Source organism: Rhinatrema bivittatum, chromosome 15, assembly GCF_901001135.1.
Source record: "Rhinatrema bivittatum chromosome 15, aRhiBiv1.1, whole genome shotgun sequence".
NCBI lineage: Eukaryota > Metazoa > Chordata > Amphibia > Gymnophiona > Rhinatrematidae > Rhinatrema > Rhinatrema bivittatum.
Window position 1 is genome coordinate 58225479 of NC_042629.1, and position 22201 is coordinate 58247679.

The window sequence follows — 22201 nt, forward strand, 5'->3', positions numbered from 1 at the left end:
GACGCGCGTTTTCCCTTACCCCTTATTCAGTAAGGGGAGGAAAATGCGCGTCCAAACCGCGGCACCTAATAGGGCCATCAACATGCAAATGCATGTTGATGGCCCTATTAGGTATGCGCGCGGGATACAGAAAGTAAAATGTGCAGCCAAGCCGCACATTTTACTTTCAGAAATTAGCCGGCGCCGGGAAAGTGCACAGAAAAGCAGTAAAAACTGCTTTTCTGTGCACCCTCCGACTTAGTATCATAGCGATATTAAGTCGGAGGTCCCGAAAAAAAAAATATTTGAATTCAGCCAGCAGCTGTCAGGCCGAAAACCGGACGGTCAATTTTGCCGGCGTCCGGTTTCCGAGCCCGTGGCTGTCAGCGGGCTCGAGAACCTAAGCCGGCAAAATTGAGCGTCGGCTGTCAAACCCACTGACAGCCGACGCTGTCAGCCCAGAGTGCGCTGTCAGCCCAGAGTGCGGCAGTGCTTAAAACAGCAAATACAATATTAGGAATTAGGAAATAAGTGGAAAATAAAATAGAGGATAGAATAATGCCATGGTGCAGCTGTAACTTGGATATTGTATGAATTTCTGGTCGTTCCATCTCAAAAAAGATATAGCAGAACTAGAAAAGGTACAGAAAAGGGTGACCAAAATGATATACGGGTCAGAATGGCTCCCTTAAGAGGAAAGGCTAAACAGATTAGGACTATTTAGTCTGCAGAAGAGATGGCTGAAAGGAGATATGATACAGGTCTGTAAAATACTGAGTGATGTGAAATGGGTAAACAGAAAGCAGAAGCCGAGCAGAAATCTGCCCCTTTCCATAAAGTTGTGATGTGTATCAAAAACACTGAACTGCATTCTAACTACTTTTAAACCAGACTTGGATGAGAAAGGTAGTACAGTAGTGTGTGTGCACAACAACAAAAAGGATCAGAGGATTTATATTCACTCTAGATGGCAAAAACCATCATTTGAAACAATGACTACCTTTCCAAATTCTACATCAGATAAATCCTATGTAGCTGAACTCTGCACCCAAAGTTATTAGTCCCTCCTAGAAAAAAACAAAGTCTCTTGGTGATGAAGACTACACTGAATGCACTAAAGGGCTTAAAAAATCAGATGATCAACAATATTGTCACGGTTCAGAACAGCAGCCAGGTAATCTTGAGGTCTATATTCTGAGACAGTCTAGATAGCCAGATAAACTTATCTGGCTAACTTTGAAGGCATATTAATCAGGGCAGCTACACACTACTGAATATAGCCGGCTATCTTAATTAGTTAATTGCTAACTATAGTCGACTAACTTTAAGACAACTCTGACATAACCAGACTTAGCTGTCTAACTCAATTCCTCCCAGTTACGCCCCTGGACCGCCCCTAAATTATCCAGCTAAATGCTAGCCCCGTAACCTATTAGCCAGCTAGAATTTAGCCGGATAAAGGCTGAATACAGTTGGTAAGCCATTTAGATAGATAACTATAGATAACTAAATGGCTTTTGAATATGGACCTCCTTATACCTTCAGAACAAACAGGGAGGAACAGGATTTGAGAACAGGCGTGGTATGCAAACAAGATGCAAGACTGGGCCATTCTCTTAGCAGACTGAGTTGTCAGTTGCTAGACCTCGACAAGTAATCCTTGGATTAGGATGTGGCAAACAGGATCTTCCTCAAGTGCAGACTACCCAAGGTGGATCTGTTTTGACAGCCTTGAATAGGTTGGCAGGCTAACAGCAAATGCCATTTGACACCACTGAAAGGTCATTGGTCATATCCTCCCATTCCTCTGGCAGCCAAAACCTTAGCAAAATTCAGAAGGGACAGAGGATCTAAGATACTTATAGCCCCGCTATATTTTGGTCTTCCTGCAAATGCAATCTGTGCTCTACAAGCTGTGCAGAATACTGCTGCAAAGATTTTAATCCGTGCAAGAACCAGAGACCATATTACACCTATTTTGTCTTCCCTTCACTGGCTTCCAGTCTCAAGGCCAATCCAATAGAAAGTGTTAACCCTTATTCTTAGGGGCCCAGCACTGTAAATTTTTTACTCTATTGATATTGCAATGGATACTGTTTCTGGGTCCCCCCCCCCAGTTATGTTTCTAATTACATGTTTCTTAAGTAACCTGCCTTGATCTATGCTGTAGAGTGCAGATTACAAGAACAAATACAGGAGAAGTCGGTGGAAAAAAAAAAAGAAAGACTCCTCATTTTTCCAGGTAAATATGATGTATGTTCTTGTTGTAATAAACATTGAGAAATTCCTGGGGAAAAATAAAATAAAAACTGAAAATGAAGGTCCTTACTAATGGGGAATATAACGACCCACTTTAGGGTCCACTCAGTTTGCCTCATGGGTACGAAATTTAATGTTACAGCTAAGACCCAGCATTCTCAATATGGATGTGTCTGATGCTTTTAAAGTATCTCCTTTGCCAAGGCTACATCCTGGGAACACCCTTTGGTGAGAGGGACCTAGGCATCTGTCATGCCCTAAGGAATTCTTATTGGAGTGAAGGCTAGAAATGCAATTTAGGGAAATTTACCTAGAGTGTCACAACCCAGGTGTCTGGACTGATCCGGGTACGTACAGGGAAATCCCAATATCATTTGCATTATACTGGCTGTAGCACACAAATTTGAAACTCAGCTTCTAAAAAAAACAAAACTGCACAAAAGAAAAATCTTTTATGCATGTAGTCTTTCAAAAAGATTTCCCCCACTGAGTGGCTATAAATTTAAAAAATGGGTAGCCCTGGAGATCACGTGATGTGGTGAACTGGAGAGGCTGTGCCTGGGCTAGCTCTGGGTGCCGCAGCTTAAAATCCCCAAGAATCCGCTATTATAACGGGCTCAAGTGACTAGAATCTGACCGATACTATTCCGCCTATGTCGATCACTACTTTTATGCACAAATCTCCCTCTTCGATGCCTCCGAGAACGACTAAAAAGGACAAAGAAAAACCTCGAGGTACAGATGGCAAGATGGTGCCGACTGCCAGAGGCCCTTCTGGTGAGGAAGGAGAAAAGACTCTTCCGCTGCACCCGATGGTTAGTGAAATCAAAGAGACAGTAATGGAAGCTCTAGATAATACATTTACAAACATCTCCCAACAAATTACTAAATTTGCAGACATCGCGTTTGGATTTTGTACCGCGCTTTGATCAGATAAGAGGGTCGAACTTCTGTGCTAGAGGATGAAGTACTAGGCCTCCTCGCTGGAGAATATAATTAAAGACCAAGCCGAAAAAATTGACGACCTAGAAAATAGGGCAAGACGGTTGAACCTGTGCCTCATAGGTATACTGGAATTGGTGGAGGAGAATACTTTACGGGGGCTTCTCTTTAGATTCAATCCCAGACGTGTTGGGCTTACCGGAGCTAAAAGGCACGCTGGAAATTGAACGTGCGCTTCGACTAGGGCCGCGCACACCGGCGGCTGTACGGCCAAGAACCACCATAATTAAAATCCTAAATTATGTGCATAAGCAACACATTTGCAGGAAGCTAGGAAATGACCAGACCTTCAATTCCATGGCATGGCACCAGATTATTTATTTTATTTATTTTTCACTTCTATATACCGATATTCTTGTACAAAACTACAAATCACACTGGTTTACAGAGAACAAAAACTTTGCATAAGAGCTTACATAGGACAATGTAAGAGACAAGAAACTGCTTAAGAAACCAAGGCTGATAACTTGCCCGGTGCCAAACCAAACCAAGGCTAAGAGCTTGCTCGGTACAAAACAATAACAAAAAGGCAATATTCAAAATAGCTAATATGGGTTCGGCCAAGGCAATATTCAAAATAGCTAATATTCAATATTTAAGGCAATATTCAAAATAGCTAATATTATTTGGCCAAGGTGACAGCGCTTCTGAGGCCTTTCTCATCTATTTGCGGGTAACTGGTTTATTTATTTAATTTTTATTTTTCAAATTTTCAAAAATCACAGCAAGTATATACTTACTTACAGAAAAAAAAATGCAATTAATCTAATTTCAACCAATTACAATGCAGGAATACTTGATAACATCTCATCAGTTAGATATATTATTGCATTTCATCATATGAAATATAAGCTGTGGGGACAGAAATTTAAGGAAGTTCAAAAACTATAATCTAACATGTAATAATAGCTTTACGTAGCTAAAGGTACTAATTTATCTTTGTTCCATATTAAGGCTTAACTATGGAGGGAGCTATTACCCTCCTAGCATTCAGAAAGGATTTTAACTGTTCTGGCTATTGGAAGGCATATATATCTTTCCCAGATCTAATAATACACTTACATGGGTACTTCAGTACATAGGAAAAACCCAAGGCTAATACTTGGGATCTCATTACGAGGAAATCACGTCTCCTAATTTGAGTAATAGGTGCATAATCAGGAAACACACGGATATTTATCCCCCGAAACTGGTTCTGAATATTTTTGAAGTACCTTTTCATAATATCATTTAAATCTTTTTCTACAATGAAAGACACCATTAAAGTAACTGTTTCATAATATTCCATTGTTGAGTCTTCTAGGAATCTTGTTAGATTCCCTTCATTAGTCTGCAAAACATTCCTATTTTTATTCGATGTTGATATATAATACAATTTATTCACTTGAGGGATTTCTCCCTCATGAAATTTCAAGTTCTCAACAAAATATTTTTTCAACGTTATGTACGGCAGTTCACCAACAATTTTTGGAAAGTTGAGAAATTTATTTATTTATTTTTAATTTTTATAGACTGAAGTTCTTGTAGGAACTACAAATCAATCCGGTTTACATACAACTTTTAAATGCCCAAAAAGAGTAGTGGGCTTTACATAGAACAGTTGAACAATAAAACAGGTAACAATAGAACTAACAATAAATTATGGAACAAATAGAATAGATAACCAATTAAACATAGTAATGTAGTAATAAATATTATATAAAAAAAAAAAATATAAAAGAGATAGAGTAAATGGAGTGTGAGAAAAGTATAAATACAAAGATGAAAGAGCTCAAAAATTAAGGTACAGTTGAAAAAAAAAAATCTCAAATTTAAATGTCTAGAGTAGTTTTCCATGTTTTCCAACCTTCTAGAAATCGAGGTGACATCTTTTGTAATCTTTACATTGCAATCCTGATTTTTCTTAACTTCAACTTCCATCAAAGCCAGCTTAGGTTTTATATCTTCTATCTGGGTTTCACATGAAGATACTTTCTGCTCAACGGTTTCCAAATTATCTTGAAAGTTTCCAATCACATTCACTAACGCCGCCATAATATCCCATATTGCTTCTAAGGTGATTTTCTCTGGCTTAGAAGGCATTTGAAAACGGGGTTTTGCTGCAGGCTCACCCGTTTTTAATACCGGTGATATTCCGGCCAGGCTATTTTCCCTCTCCAGTGTTGAAGAAGCGCCTCTCGATGTTTCATTGTCCTCACTCCGAATCGGGGTAGAAACGGGGGGCACATCCTTAGCTTCTGCCCCTGAGGTTCCGGGGACCTCTAGTTCTTGCTCCGGCATTTCATCATCCACCGCCCTCTGACCTCCCTGCGCCAAGCTCGACAGCAACACGTCATGTGCCTGCGCCTCAGCGGCCTCCGGACGTGGAGGGGGAGAAGCAATCTCGGGTTTACGAGGAACAGGGGGGCTGAGAGTCACATCTCCTGGAGAGACCAGCGCTTCCTCGGTGGATCCCTCAACGGAGTTCGCTCCCCCAACTTCCAGGACCTTCACAGACGCGTAAGTTGTAATCAAACGCTGTGCTGCCATAAGCTCCGTATCTGAGGGATAGGTACGGAGCTTACCCTTCCTTTTCGCAGGCATCTTTAGCAAGAAAAAATTTCAAACAAACGGAGCTCAGCGTACTAGCGTCTGCCTACGCCGCCATCTTGCCCCCATCCGAACTGGCTTAAAAAAACATCCGTTTCACTCTTCAATTCCCAGCAAAGCTCAAGGTCTTACAAGGAGGGATGTGGTCTACTTTAGACTCTCCGGAGGCGGCAAGAAATATGCTGGATGCTTTAAACACATGACTCTCATATGGGAAGCTGTAAAGTGAATCATCAGCTCTTATGTATTAGTTGGGGGTAGCGAGCTGTGGCACCCAGTCACATGTAATCATGATCTCCTGATGGGACTCATAGAGTCTATGGTTAATATTGAGGTATCGGTGGGATGGGGTAGGGTGTAAGGGAACGGGAAGTGGGGTTTTTTCCTACAACTGAAGTTCTACATGTAGACTTGAGATTTCAGTCCCTTGGGACAGCTAACTGTTCTATGTTGAATATTGCTGCAGCTCTGGTGTTACCGCAGGGCGGAGGTATGGCTGGGAGCCTCCCTCTGACAGCCTTAAGATTTCTTACTTACCTATATATGCAAATTATTTGAGGACATAGGGGGTATAAGCATGGAATATTGTCCTGGAATGTGGCCGGGCTAGGCTCCCCTATAAAAAGAAAAAAGGTTTTTCAGAAATTACAAAGGCTAAAGTGTGGAACTGCATGCCTGCAAGAAACACAAATCAATGCAGAGGAGAGTAAAAAGCTCAGGAGGGAATGGGCAGTGGCCTGTTATTTCTCCCCTGCTAAAAGTAAAAAAGATGGGGTAGCCATTTTGATTCATAAGGTGACTTTTACTATAGACCAAGAATTTACCGATCCTAATGGGCATTTTATCATAGTAGTAGGCCACTTAGAGGATAAACCCATTACTATTTGCAACCTATATGCTCTAAACACCTATGATTGTGCATTCTTTACCAATATTTTTAATCTCCTACTGATTCATAGGCAGGGTTCACTGCTACTAATGGGTGACTTTAATAGCGTACATGATGCCATGTTAGACAAATCGTCCATACCTAGGGGCTTTCGAAAACCAGCAGAAACAGGGGTAACTCTGGCCATTAAACAATTACAATTGGATATATGGGGGACCCTCCACCCAGAGGAGAGAGACTATACGCATGTCTCACGTGCATATGCCACCCTCTCCAGGACTGATTATATATTAATCTCTAAAGATCTGTTTTTCAAGGTGGAAAGGGCAGAAATAGGAACAATAGCGGTAGCTAACCATGCCCCCATATGGGTAGACATCCGGTTTTCCAAGGACACCTTTTCTACGAAACCTTGGCGCTTCCCCAATTACCTGACCAAGGATAATAGTTTTCACCAATTTATAATCCAGAAATGGGAGGAATTTAATCTACACAATTCCCAACATAGAGATGACCCAAGTCTATTCTGGGAGATAGCCAAAGCAGTCCTCAGGGGCAAAATCTTGGCATATGTAATAAGAAAAAAAAATCAGACAACTGAACAAAACAATTTTAGAACTTGAAGACAAATTACAAACTGCAAAGCGGGCTCTGCGGAATCCCCCTCCCAAGGCAATAAACAGTCTTATAGATCCAGCCTAAATACCCTTAACACTTACTTACACATACGGGCACAAAAAGCTGTAAATATATCTGAGCACTCCTTTTTTCGTTTTGGCAATTAATTAATTTATTTATCGAGTTTTATATACCGTCCGGTTTCACCATCACAACGGTTTACAAAGTTTCGATGTTTAACAGAGTTTCCAAAAGAGTTCTGTGATCGTTAACATAGATATAGTAGGCTTCATAAATGTGGTTTGGCTGTTAAAGTAAATGGTTTCAGTAAATCAGGTAAACTATTGGTTAGGCTAGTAACTGCTAAGAAAGGGAAATCCTTCATTGCAGGCCTAAAAAACAGTTTCGGGGAGACTGTGACAAAGGACACTGACATTTGTGAGACCCTAAGATTATTTTATGAAGTGTTGTATACGAAGATAGACAAGGGAATATGGAGGATGAACAACGTTTTTTTGAGAATTTGCATATACTCAAATTGACAGTCACAGTTAGACTATTTAAACAGTCCAATACTAGAAACCGAATTACTAGCAGTAATTAAAACCAGTAAGGCCCATAAAGCACCAGGACCTGATGGGTTCATGGTTGATTTTTATAAACTGCTGTGCCCCCAAATTGCAGAGCCCATGCTTCATTTTTTTCGGGCAGCCAATGAGAAGGGTATGTTTCCTCCAGGCTTTAATAAGGCGATTTCAATTACCCCAATACTGACTGAGTAAATGTAACATCAGGACTTGCTAGAGACAAAGTTCCTGGATGTAATAAATGATTGCTTCATGGTGCAATTGGTTCAGGAACCAACAAGAGAGGGAGCTATTTGAGATTTTATTCTTAGTGGAATGCAGGATTTGGTGAGAGAGGTAACTGTGGTGGGGCCACTTGGCAACAGTGATCATAACATGATCAAATTTAAACTAATAACTGGAAGGGGACAATAAGTAAATCTGCAGCTCTAACACTAAACTTTCAAAAGAGAAACTTTGATAAAATGAGGAAAATAGTTAGAAAAAACTGAAAGGTGCAGCTGCAAAGGTTAAACGTGTTCAACAGGCTTGGACATTGTTTAAAAATACAATCCTAGAGGCGCAGTCCATATGTTTTCCCCACATTAAGAAAGGTGGAAGAAAGGCAAAACAATTACAGTCGGTTAAAAGGTGAGGTGAAAGAGGCTATTTTAGCCAAAAAAAATCCTACAAAAATTGGAAGAAGGATTCATCTGAAGAAAATAGGATAAAACATAAGCATTGTCAAGTTAAGTGTAAAACATTGATAAGACAGGCGAAGAGAGAATTTGAAATGAAGTTGGCCATAGAGGCAAAAACTCAGAATAAAAACTTTAAAAAATATATCCAAAGCAAGAAACCTGTGAGGGAGTCGGTTGGACCATTAGATGACTAAGGGGTTAAAGGGGCAGAAAGACTAAATTAATTCTTTGCTTCCGTGTTTACTAATGAGGATGTTGGGGAGATACCAGTTCCGGAGATGGTTTTCAGGGGTGATGAGTCAGATGAACTGAACGAAATCACTGTGAACCTGGAAGCTGTAGTAGGACAGATTGACAAACTAAAAAGAGTAGCAAATCACCTGGCCTGGATGGTATGCATCCTAGGGTATTGAAGGAACTAAAAAATGAAATAGCCATTAGGCTATTAATCAAGTTTACTTAGGGAATAGCCACTGCTATTAATTGCATCAATAGCATGGGATCTTCTTAGAGTTTGGATAATTGCCAGGTTCTTGTGGCCTGGTTTGGCCTCTGTTGGAAACGGATGCTGGGCTTGATGGACCCTTGGTCTGACCCAGCATGGCAATTTCTTATGTTCTTAAGGCATTCATTACTGTTCTCCCGAACCAGGGAAGGAGCCTCTCTTGGCAGCGACCAATAGACCTATATCACTATTAAATTGTGATCTGAAACTATAAGCTAGAGTCATCGCAAAGCGGCTAGGTAATGTCATCCCTTTCATAATCTCTGCTATCAGGCGGGCTTTGTGAAAAACCGTAATGCAGGGGCCCACATCATGAGGTTATTATCAGCAATTGAGTCTTCTCGGGTGGCTCAGGTCCCGACGCTAGCCGTGGGGTTTGACTCCGAGATCAGGTCTAATGGGAATATATGTTTTCTGTTTTAAAGAGGTTTGGGTTTCATGGACCAATCTTAACTAACATTGCTATTCTGTATCAATCTCCCATATCTCATATATTAATGAATGATCTAATCTCAAATGCAATAACAATCTGAAGAGGAGTCCGCCAAGGTTGTCCCTTATCACCAATTTTATACATACTGTCAATTGACCCCTTATTGCGGAAGCTAGCCTCGACTCCCCAGATATAGGGATATACCTCCAATGGCAATACTTTTACAGTAGCGGCATTTGCAATAGACGTACTCGTCTATTTAAGCCAACCGGTACAATCCTTGCGCATGTATTGAATATCCAACAAGCCTTTGGACGGTTTGCTGGTCTTAAGATTAACTGCGATAAATTTGAGACTCTAGATGTATTAGGTGCTTTATAGTCTCAGTGGCCAGGAGCCTTCCCTTTGAGATGGATAACGGTGAGATTAAAATATTTGGGCATACAAATTCCTGCTAACTCTGCTAAACTTTATGAATACAATCTCACTCCTTTAAAAGTGAAATTACTTACCAGGTTACAATCTTGGCGGAAACTCCCCTTGCCTCTCTTTGGAAGAATTTATCTATTGAAAATGATGGAAATATCCAGATGGCTCGATGTATTTCGCTTGTTACCTCTCTGGCTGAAGAAAAAGGACATCTTGGAAATCCACAAAGAAATGCGGCAATTTTTATGGGGAGGGAAGAAATCTCGTATTTCTGTGGATACACTGATGAGACCCAAAGAAGAAGGTGGGTTGAATTGCCCAAATTTGGTGCTATATAATCTAGCCAGCCTATTATAGCACATATGTGATTGGATCTTAGACTCGTCTTTTCATACACCCGTGGAACACTTCCAACAGTGGGCAGCACCGCTCTCCTTGGGAGCGATCTTGCAGCTGGATCTTAAATCCCTTCCTTCACACCTTCGGACAAGTCTAATATTGAGGCCCTTACGGAAATCCTGGAAATTCACCTGTGACATGCTACTACTACCAGTTACGTTTACATTTCTTTCCACACAAGGAAACCCGTTTTTTCCCCCAGGAATCAAACAAGGTATCTTTACTCAACGGCAGGGAAGGGGCTTGAGGAGGCTCCACCAGATACTAGTACCTGTGGAGGAGACTGGCTACTTGAAAAGCTTTCAGGACCTACAAGACACTTTCTCGTTGCCCTCCAGGGACTTTTATGGATACCTACAATTAAGACACTATTCACTGGATTTGTTGAAAAGCAACCCATCCCTATTTAAATTTCAGATATTGTTGGACCTGCTCCAGGGCCCAGACGGGAAGAGACAGAAGTGTACTCAATTTTATAAAGCACTACAGGTTATTCAAGCTTAAACTTACCTATCCTGATTGGCCCAAAAATGGAACTCTGACTACCCTCTGGCAATCACCATCTCTGATTTAAAAAAGAGTTTTTCCAGAATTGCAAAAGTTTCAGAGAATATGAACCTCCGAGACAAACAATTTAAGTTTCTACACCAAGCTTTATACTCTCCACAAAAGGCCTTCCAGATGCGGATAATACTCACTCATAAATGTCTCTGCTGTATTCATCAGGAGGCAGATTATTTACAGTTTCTGGGGGATGCGCAGCCCTGCAACCCTTGTGGGCCATATTGAGATACAATTTTCACTCTATGGCAGCATGCGATACCACTAGAGCCTCATATCTGGCTGTTTGGTGTCTATAACTCTTCATTAACTGACCAATCAGATCGACTACTACTGTTAGAAAAATTTGCCCTTACAGCCAAATCGGTTATACTCTCTCAATGGACCTCAAGCTCACCGTCATTCATACCAGCCTGGAACCAACAGATCCACAAATTGCTTACAATGGAATTCCTTACGGCCAAGAATCTGGCTTATATGAGACACATCTCGTCTGATTACATTAACTATCTCCCTCCTACACTAACTGCATTTCTCCAAGCTCCCATCAGTAATTGACCAAGCCTTAAACTCTTCAGTGGCCTTTAAGTAAAAAGGGAAGGTTAGCTCTACCTTATGTTATACCCATGGGTGTACATCTTATCATATGCAGAACACCTTATTGTATGCAAAACACTGAACAGTCAATATCTTAGAATGGGGGTGGGGGGATGGGCAGGCGGGAGGAGGGCGGGATAATAAATAAGAACTAAAAAACCATAAGAGCAGAAAACTGTAAGTTACGCATGTTTTACTGTTCAATAATGAAGATGTTACATGTTGCATTGTTACATGTATAACCATGGTTAATAAAAAATAAGATATAAAAACAAAATAGGTAGCCCTAGGGGTAGGAATAGGTCAGGGGATAAAAGGTAAGACACCTGGCACTGATTTACAGCATTAGACTCCTAACTTAGTTGACACAAGAACAAACGTTTTGCCATGCTGGGTCAGACCAAAGGTCCATCAAGCCCAGAATCCTTTTTCCAGCAATGGCCAATCCAGGTCACAACTACCTGGCAGGATTCCTAAATTCAATAGATTCTATGCTGCTTATCCCAGGAAAAAGCAGTGGGTTTCCCCAAGTCCAAATTAACAAAGGTTTATAGACTTTTCTTCCAGGAACTTATCCCAACCTTTTTTTAAAACCAAAACTAGAAGCTACAGTAGAAGACCTAGATGGTCCAATTTTGGCCACCTAGATTTAAGAAAATTTTCAGCTAAAAACTTTAGCTGCCTAAATTTTGGTGGTCAAATCAGGCTGCCAGGGTCAGGTGCTCTATATTTCAAAAAAATCGAAATCCAGTGTAGATATGCCTTAACGAAGGGGTCTCATATGCCTTCTTGCCCACTGAACCACACCATTGAGCACCCGCTTGGGCTGAGCTTGAGAACCTGATGCTGCAATTTCTGAATCCTTTGTTATTAGATGAATATAGTTTACAACTCAGTGCATGCTAAGACCTGTATTCCAGATTACTGGCGCAAGAATGCATTGAAAGGGAGGATGACAAGAAAAGGCAACTAGAATTATGGAGAAATGACTGTAAAAAAAAGTCCTGAGATTGTTTTTGGGAAGGGACAAGACATATGTCAGTCTGAATGCAATGTTAACATCCTAAGATTCGTTAGCTTTTATTGAAAGCAAAAATAAAATTACATTTGTCAAATTTATTGGTTCTGTTACTTCCTCTGCTGGTCTAGTCTTCTTTTGATTTCTGTCCTGACATCTTTTACATATTTATGCCATAATATTTTTTTCACTTTTTAATTATGCCTACCCTACACATTTTTTAAAAAGATTTCCCCAAATGCATTCTTTAACTGCCCATGCTCTGTATTCACGTCACTTAGGAAAATTATTCCTGAGAATGACTAAAAAGAGTTTCCAAATGCTTTAAGAATTAATTTCTCTTCAGCAATAAAATAATTAGACTGAAGAGAGATAATGTTTTTGGTTTAAAAGTGTTAAGCAATCAGTACTCCCGAAATGTCTAGGATGAGAGAAGGGAACTTTTAAATACTTTAAGCATCAATTTTTTTTGGTAACAAGAAAACAGAAGCAAAAAAATATGCTTGATAAGAACTACACGGCCCATATCTGTTTTCTCTAACCAAAGCCACAGACTTCTTGATCTCCAACTTTACTCTCACTTTTATAAATTCTTTTACTTTGTCTCTTCATCACCCATTACTCTCTGCTACTTCTGAATCTACCGCCTTTCAGCTTCATAACCTGCTTCCCACCACCAACATTTTTTCTTTGATACTACTATTGCTCCAAAGCAGGGATGCTTTCCTTGATTTTAAGGGAAATAACTCTTCTCTAGAGATCCAACTAAGATCACCAATAATGCAAGCACGTGTAACCTCAAATACCCGCCAGTGATGGTGAATATCCTATAACCATTTTGCCCAGTTTGGAAATACTGTAGCTATTATACAAAATCATTTATTGTCAATTTACCAGGCAACCTCCCTACAAGCACCTCCACTACTGGATAACAACATTAAAACCGCACGTTAGATAGAGAATCGACCAATGGAAAAAGGACGGAGGAAATAAAAACAAAAGGAAGAGGCGGGATTAACGCCAAGAGGTAACCAATCACCGACTTCTTGAGATTTTTCGAAAAAACCCTCTAAGAGTGCAACCTATCATCACGGAGAGAAGGGGTGGGGGGTCCGCAACGTACGCACGCTGTTTATCGCTAAAGAGGGAGTGGGGCGGATCTTTCTGACGGCCTCCCTCCCTTTCAATTTAAGAAAAAAAAAACAAAACAAAAAAACCCACAAACACAGAACAAGGCAGGCGCGCGCACGAGAGAAAAGCGGGAGAGAAGGGTGCCGGGAGCGCGCGCCGTTCAAACAAAAGGCTCCGAGGGACCGAGGCCTCGCAGCTGCCACAGCCGGGGTTCCCTTCCCCGCTCTCCGTCCTCTCCCCACCGCCCAGAGGAGCGAGCACAGCAGAGCATTCGCTCCCGCCCCCTTCCCTCCGCTTTCTTATTTTCATGCACCGCCGTTCTGGCGCCGCTGGCCGCGCGCTCGACGCAACTCCCCTACTTTCATCCCGTCGCTTCCTCTCACCTCGGCGGATCAATTGCCCGGGTCCAGTCGCGCTCGCGGTGTACGTCCTCTGCTCTCCAGCGCCTCGAGCCCTCCCGCAGCCACACCCCCTCCGCGGAGTGACGTCACTGCGCTTATGGTCGTCGCTGTTGTTGCCGTCCTCTGCTCCCTCTTCAGTTAGCGGCCCGTGCTGTTTTAGCGCATTTGGGCTTAAAAAAGATTTGTTTATGGAGGATGTGGGTAGGCCTAGTTAGCTCGATGCAGGGTAGCTCCCGCTCTGCTGAATCTATAACCACCACATTTTGATTAAAACGACATCTATATTAAACAAGACTACCCGCCTACCAAACAAAAAAAAAAAAGAAGAAAAAAACGAGTTTTTCCTATTAAAACATTCAGCTCCCGAAAAAAAGCATGCCTAAAAATTGCTGTTTATATTGTTCGATAGGAGGAAGTAAGGTAACTGAGGCCCTTGTTTTGGTAATACTTTGTATAGTAAACACTTCCCTACAGTTCCGTATAAGAGGAGACAGCTCTTGCGTTCAAGGTACCACGCATTCTAGTTGATACCCCCGTTAAGATACACGATGGGTTTTTTTGTTTAATCTTCTAGGCTATGCCAACTCTAGCAATTGATGGGTTGTATAGTTTAATTGACTTCATGATGTCTTTGGGTCTTAGGTTCCAGAACTTATCAGTACTGGGAGATTTTAATATACATTTAGAAGACTGATTATAGTCAAAGCAGGGACATTTTAACTTCAGTTTGGATTATGCATGATCGGGCGGATACAATACAGTGTGCTCAGTTTAGCCCGAGGTTGGATGCGTATTTTGGACACGCATCCACAACCCCTTCTTCTATAAGGGGATTAGTGGGTCCAAAAACACATCCAACCGCCTGCAAAACTAATAGCGCTCATCACTTGTAAATGCATGTTGAAGAGGCTATTAGCTATTCTCCCAGATCAAAAAACGGTGCAGGCATTAATTTTTAAGCAACCTAAAAAAAACAAAAAAGAGTACTTTCTTTGACTTAATATCATGGTGATATTAAGGCAGAGGAACCAAAAGGCCCAAAAAATAAATGCGTGCTGGTCAGGTTAGGAAGTGATGCTCAATTAACAAGCATCCATTTTCCTAACCCATTGACAGGCACCTGACAGCCTCCTCTCCAGGGCACCCGCTGCCAAGAAGGTGCTAGGGGTGCACATTTGTCCCTAGCACCTCCTTGGCAGGGTGACCCCATTTAAATATTCGATCATGTGCGCAGGAGAGGTGCTGGGCGTGTGTTAGGAAAGCGGGTGCTCAACACCTAGCCAGTTTTCTATGCTAATTTATGGCATTGGCCTCTGTGAGCATGTAGTTGCTGGTACTATGCATAATGCTAGTATGGGGAACCTTTGCTCCCCCACTAGCTCGCCCTAGATCCTTGCCTGGTAGGTGACAGCGAGGAGGAACAGAACATTCCTTAGCACCTTCCCCTGCAGATGCCTGCAATGGATCAGTCCTTGTCCAGAAAAGGGGGGGGGGGGGGGGGGGGGGCAGAGCCTTAGTAAGTGTGATCACTGTGGTTTGGGTTTTGTTGAGAGAGGAGCAGGCTTTTTTGGTTGAGAGACTGCCCAGGTCCAGTGCACCCCTTGACTGGTAGGGGCTATCCCTTTCTGAGAGGAGAAAGGACTTTAGGAAGATTTTCTAAATTTGTTTGTGCCCGGGTGAATCCTGTTCCTGCTGGTGAGGCAACCTCCATGACCACAGGCAGGAGGGAGAAGACCTGGTTATACCTTCCCAGCCAGTGAGAGGCCACAGTGACTCCTCACCCAGTAGTGAAGTTTTGGCTCTTTGAGAGTTGTTTTAATGAGGGGGTCTTTTGTACCACCCCTCCTCACTGTTTGACTGGGTTCTAAAAGGCCGGCTGGTAACCAGAAAAGGACCTTTTCCTCTAAGAGATCAAACTACAGAAAGAATCCAGAAGAGAAGAGTTTCAAGATCAATTGGAGGCCCCAATTGGATCTCCACCCTGAGGAACCCAGGACACAAGCTGGGAACATCTGGGACTCTGTTGGTCTGCAGGTACGAGACTTTTTTTCAGGATTTAGGGGCTCCCCTCAATAGGTTTCCCTTCCCGGCTGGGATCCTTGGCCCACAGACAAGAAAAGTGGGTGAGCTGCTCCCAGAGAGTAGGACTAGGGACACCTGCACAGAGTGAGGAAGGGAGAGTTAGCTATGTGTGATCCAGATTAAACATGGATGTGAAGACAGATAAGTAACCCATCTATTGGACATTTAATTTCTGCAAATCAAAGTAAAGTTTCTTTTGAACACGCACATCGTGTCCTGCCTGTTTCTATCACCACCAAAGGGGACAGTAACATCTCAGAAAGGATTCCCATTCATTGTCTGGGCCTAAAAGGTTAAGCATTTCCCTCCATAGAAAGAATACGCTCCGTGGACCTTGTTAAAATTGGGGAAGTGGGAAAAGGAGATAGCCCCAAGAGAAATTGTGTGCACCCTTGGACTTCCGTATAAACCAAAAAAGGGTTACACTTGTCATATGCTAGCTCCAGTCATTTCTCAACAGCAGCGAGCAAACCTAATGGTGGATTTTCACATGAAGGAACTGCTATGGTCAGACCATAATTTAATATAGTCTGTTATCCATGTGCTAAAAAAGTTATAAAAAGAGGTCTAAAAACCCCGAAAATATCCTACTGTAGACTGTTGGAGGGTAACTGGAATCCCAAATTGGGAGGGCGATTGCACAGATATGCTGGTTGGAAAGTGGACTTCTAGTCTATTATCACAGTTACACAATACTTTGGCACCAGCAACTGAAAAATGGGTTAGTATTAAATCAAAACAGGTAGCTTGATTCTCTGAAACTATAAGGGAAATGCAGAAAGGATTATGTAAGGCAGAAAGAAAATGGAAAAAGTGTTGTACAGATGGCCTAAGGCAGAAATATCACCTTTTTGTTGAATTAGAGAAGATCCTGTCTTTTGGCAAGGTTTACGCACTATACTTAGTCGTTAACTAATTTCCTTAATTGGCCTTTGGAGTTATTTTCCATTGAAACAAATCTAACTAAAAAAACAATAGGGACTGAAGAAAAGATCCCTGATTGTGATCGGTTAGCTGACTATTTCTAAGAGAAAATAGATATTATACAAAAGCAACTAGGAACATGTAGGAGAACTAATGAGAATCCTGCTATCAGTGAAACAGTGAATGAATGGTCGTAATTCTCTTGTAATCTTGAAGGAGGTAGCTTCAGTTGTAACTACTTTAGAGAGTACATTATCAACTTTGGACCCATGTCCATTTTATTTAGTAAAAAATTTGCAAGATGCTTCTTTTAAACTAATACAAAAGGTAGTCAACTAGTCTAAAGGAGGGAGTTGTCCCTGGTGTTTTAAAACAGGCAACTGTTAGGCCAATACAGAAAAACAGCAGGTTGCCTGCTGATATTACTACTAATTATCGGCCTATTTCAAATTTGCCTACACTTTCAAAAATCGTACAAAAAAAGTGTTTTGATTCAATTGAATGACTTTCTGAAGGAGCACAGGAATCTTGGTAAGAACCAATTTGGGTTTGGGCAGAATCCTAATAGGGAGGTGGTAATGATAGCTCTGTTTGATACACTGCTGTATAATTTGGCACATGGGCTGATTGGTATTTTAGAGCCAGGTAGACATTTCAAGTGCATTTGATATGGTGAATGACAGTATTTTACTAGCCAGTTTACAAGCTATTGGAGTTACGGGAATGGTTTTTAGGTGGTTTGAGTAGTTCCTTAATAGACAACAGCGTGTACAAGTATTGAATCAAATTTCCACCTGGAGTAATTTAATAATTGGTGTTCCTCAGGGCGCTACCCTCTCTTCGGTCCTTTTCAACCTGTATCTTGGCCCTTTATGTGCTATTTTACAAGCATTGGTGGTTTTATTCACAACTTACTTTGAACCCTTATATAAGGCAGCTAGCAAAAACCAGCATTTTACAAATTAAAAATGCTTAGACCATTGAATTACATAATTCCAATAGAAATCTTGCCTTCCCCTTTACGGTATACATATTTACATCTTTGTTTATTCCCATATGCTTTAGAACGAAGACCATTGACCATTTTAATAGCCAAAACCCCCCGGGGCGGATTGGCCTATTGGAGTGATCAGGCATCCCCCGGTGGGCTGGTCAATCTCGTCACGTGGTCTGCCGAGCGAGGCCGTGACAGAGCTGCGCTGGGCAGATCACATGGTATCTCCTGGGCGGCGAATTCCCGGACCAGATGTCATCGGGAATCCGCCCCTGAAACCCCCCACAGTACAATAATCAGACTGTGGGATTTTTGGCTCTAAAACCCATATGACCATACCTGGGTAACGTTAGTGCCAAAAAAGCCTGTGCTAAAGCGTAAGTAAAAATCTGCATTAGGCTCAGTGGGGCTTATTAGATCATCTCCCATGTGTCCACAGAAACCTCCAAAGCAGAACTAGGTGGTTTCCCCTTACAACTCACCATGCAAAAAGAAATATTCAAATTCTGGTGTCACGTCAGAAACAGCAACTCAACTCTCTTCACCACCAGCCACACTGTAAAGTATTACCAAACCCTACAAAAACGTAACTCAGAACCTATGTAGGAAATCTATCATACACTAACTGCCAGACTCAAACAGCAAAGATGTTATCCATGAAAAGGCAACATTACAATTATTACATTGGTGCCTAGAACATCCACACCCCTCCTACTGGAAAAACCAAACAAGACAAGACTGCTATAAATCCCTACACACTAGCAGAATACCTCACCTCAGCCACACATGCAGAACACCAAATACAGAATAAGTGACTAATTAAAAATTAGAACTGTGCTGACGAACACTGAAATGGAAACCCTTCGGTGACAGCCTGCAAGCACTGCAACACTGGAGCAACAAAGAGAAATGCATTTCTTCCTATACTGTGCAAAATAAAAGTTATCATATATGCATGTCCCAAAAGCAGTCAGCCACAGTCCTGAACTGCCTTCCTCCTGATGTTGCCTCTACTTCTCCCAGTCCCCTGAAGCCCCAGGCCTTAGCAGGAATACCAAGAAATGAAAAATACTAAAACTATAAGTCTCCAGAATAATGCCTCTGCTACTGTCTTCAGACATTGGGCCTTTACAGCTCTGTCACTTAGCTCCAAACCACTATGCCATCTGTGCCAAGGGACATGGTCAGGTAAGAAGTAATGTTATTGTTATACTTTTTTTTTTTTTTAACCCCCTATCCTTTCCCCTGCTAAAACCTAATATTGTCCTCAACATTCCAGGCATTCTTTAAAGTTTTGCTCTCACTTTCATTCAGATTAATCTTGTTAAAGCTAAGAATCAGAGCGGATAAGAAGGAAGGACCTTCTGTGCAACCAAGAAACCCCTGGCCAGTTTCAACCATCTAAGAAAACTACCACTACAAATGGGAGCGAAGTCTGGGGTGTATACAGGATAGGACAGAATCCCAGTATAAGCCCCGCACCCCAAGTTCTACAAGACCCTGCACATTCACAGAAACTCCCCCAACAAAGGGTGCAATGCAGAACCAGGACACTTCTGCTTATCACTCACCATAGAACAATACTATTCAAACTACGGGGTCACTTCATTGTAACAGCAACAAATTAGCAGACCTCAGTACCATTGTACTGAGGTCCAGATTGTGACGTCCAGATTGTGATCCCCCTCAAAGATTCCATAACTAAAACCCTACAACTTTGGGAAAACTGTTTTCAAGAAATTAATGACCTCCTATCCAGCTTAAATTTAATTCTGAACCAATCAAAAAGTGAATTCCTACTAATCTCTCCAGACAATTGCAAAATCACTACAAACCCGCCAGCCAATTTGCAAATCACAAAAGTAAGAGATCTAGGAGTTTCTCTAGACAACCGGCTAAATCTAAAATCATTCATTAATCAAACAACTAAGGACTGCTTCCACAAACTACACGTATTGAAAAGAATAAAACCCCTATTTCATTTCCATGATTATAGAACAGTGCTCCAAGCAATAATCTTTGCTAAAATAGATTACTGCAACGCTATCCTACTAGGTCTCCCATCATCCCATACTAAACCTCTCCAAATGATACAGAACACGGCAGCAAGAATCTTAACAAACAAGAGACGAAGAGATCACATTACGCCAGTCCTTAAAGACCTGCACTGGTTGCCAATCCACTACAGAATAATCCATAAATCTCTCACTACAATCTACAAAAGTATTCATGGACTGGCTCCACTCCATCTACAAATAGAACTCAAAAAACACTCCTCCAACAGACCCATCAGAGAAACATACAGAGAATATCTACAGGTACCACACGCCAATACCACCCAACATTTAACATTGAGAGACCGGGCCTTCTCTACAGCAGGCCCACCACTATGGAACTCAATCCCCTTAGAATTACGACAGGAACCATGTCCACCAACCTTCAGAAAAAGACTTAAAACATGGCTGTTCAAGAAAGCCTTTCCGGACCCTTACTGATTCTCCTACACTAAATACAACAAGACTGATCATCTTCCGTTAAACTAATATAGTCATTAACAACCTCCGCAAAGTTCTACCTCTTGTTAAACTTCTATCTTCCTCTTCTTTTACTCCCAGTTAGAATCATCCCTGTTTTATTGTAACTTCTTCTTCTGAGCACTTGTTATAATTTGTTATAATTTATTATAAGTTGTAATGTATACATTCAAGTTATAGTTTTGTATTGCTCACCCCTTGTTTTATGTAAACCGACATGATACAAACTCCGTGAATGCTGGTATAGAAAAATCACAAATAAATAAATAAATAAATAGTGTAATAATTCAAACCCTGCAAAAAATGTACTCAGAGCCCATAGCAAACCTGCCATACTCAAAACAGTAATGATGCTACCCATGAAAAGGCAATACTGCAAATATTACACTAGACCCTAAGACATCAATACACCTATTAGGAAAACAGAATAAGTCAGGCTGCTTATTGATCTCTACATAGAAACTAACTACATGCTAGCAAATACCTCACACTTTGGTCACAAGTAGAACATAAACAGACCCTCGCCAAATACAGAATAAAGAGCCCAAAAAGTATAAATAGAAACATGCAGACAAAATCAGAACTGGAAACGACAAGAAGACTATGTAAGCCTTGCAACAATGGGAAAAAAGAAACTTTACCATTCCTCACTGAATATCAAATACAATCCAGAAATATAAAACAGCAATCGTAGCAATAAAAAAAAAAATCAAATTAGCTGATGAACAGAACATCAAATAATAAAAAATGCATAAAAAATTACCAAACATCAATAAAATACTTAAAAACAGCAGATGCATCACATCCAAGAATTAAAACTAACAAGGATTAAAAAAAAAATCTCACTCTCCATACCTGGGAACTTTAGATTTACAGTCACCCTAACCCTGGCGGGAGGACGCACAACTTTAACTTCTGTCTCTCATATACATACACTCAGGCACGTGTACACACACACACACACACACACACACACACACTCTGAGGGACTCTTCCTCACAGACACACACAGGCCCTCTCTTTCACACAGGGGCACTCCCTCTCACACACCCATGCACACAAAACCTGTCTCTCTTCCTTGGCTGCTGGCTTCAGCGAACACTGGCGGCCTCACAGGGCCTCTCTTCTTCAGTCACCCAGCTCCAGGAAATGCCAGCGGCCTCACAGGGCCTCTCTTCTTCAGTCACCCAGCTCCAGGAAATGCCAGCGGCCTTGCAGGGCCTCTTTTACTCTGCCACTGGCCAAACATGTGGAGACTTGGGACACCGAAAAAGAAAATGGGCCCTGAATGCCCACTGCTAACGACACGCTGGTAGAATGTCAGGAAGGCACTGAAAGACTTGAACTCAAGATTGCAGTGACAGAATGGAACCAAAATCTCGACACAGAGTCTGGAGATTTGAGGTCCAGGATGTAGCAAATCCAATGGCCAGAGAGCGAGTCAGCCTTTGGCTTGCTGCAAACAACTTTTTTTTTCCTCTGCAACCCCTTTTAACTGAGCCTAGCCAAGCCCCGAAAGCTGGAGGTGTGACTTTGGCGACTACCTGAAGCAGTCTTCTCTGCTGCTTCTCCTCCTTAGAGGCACTCAGC

The 22201-nt window shown here is 41.6% G+C and overlaps 1 protein-coding gene across 6 annotated transcripts in view; it reads right to left on the reverse strand.

The window, feature by feature from the left end:
* Positions 1 to 14213, reverse strand: part of HP1BP3 (heterochromatin protein 1 binding protein 3) — a 70835-nt gene extending 56622 nt beyond the window's left edge. For 2 of the 6 annotated variants that reach the window (XM_029578441.1, XM_029578439.1), the window contains exon 1: positions 14060 to 14213. Coding sequence is in view for 2 of the 6 variants with exons in the window: in XM_029578438.1 (XP_029434298.1) it covers positions 14036 to 14041 (6 nt within the window). In the remaining 4 variants the exon portion in view is untranslated. The other 4 variants (XM_029578438.1, XM_029578443.1, XM_029578440.1 and 1 more) reach the window with 3 other exon arrangements.
* Positions 14214 to 22201: the final 7988 nt, after the last annotated feature.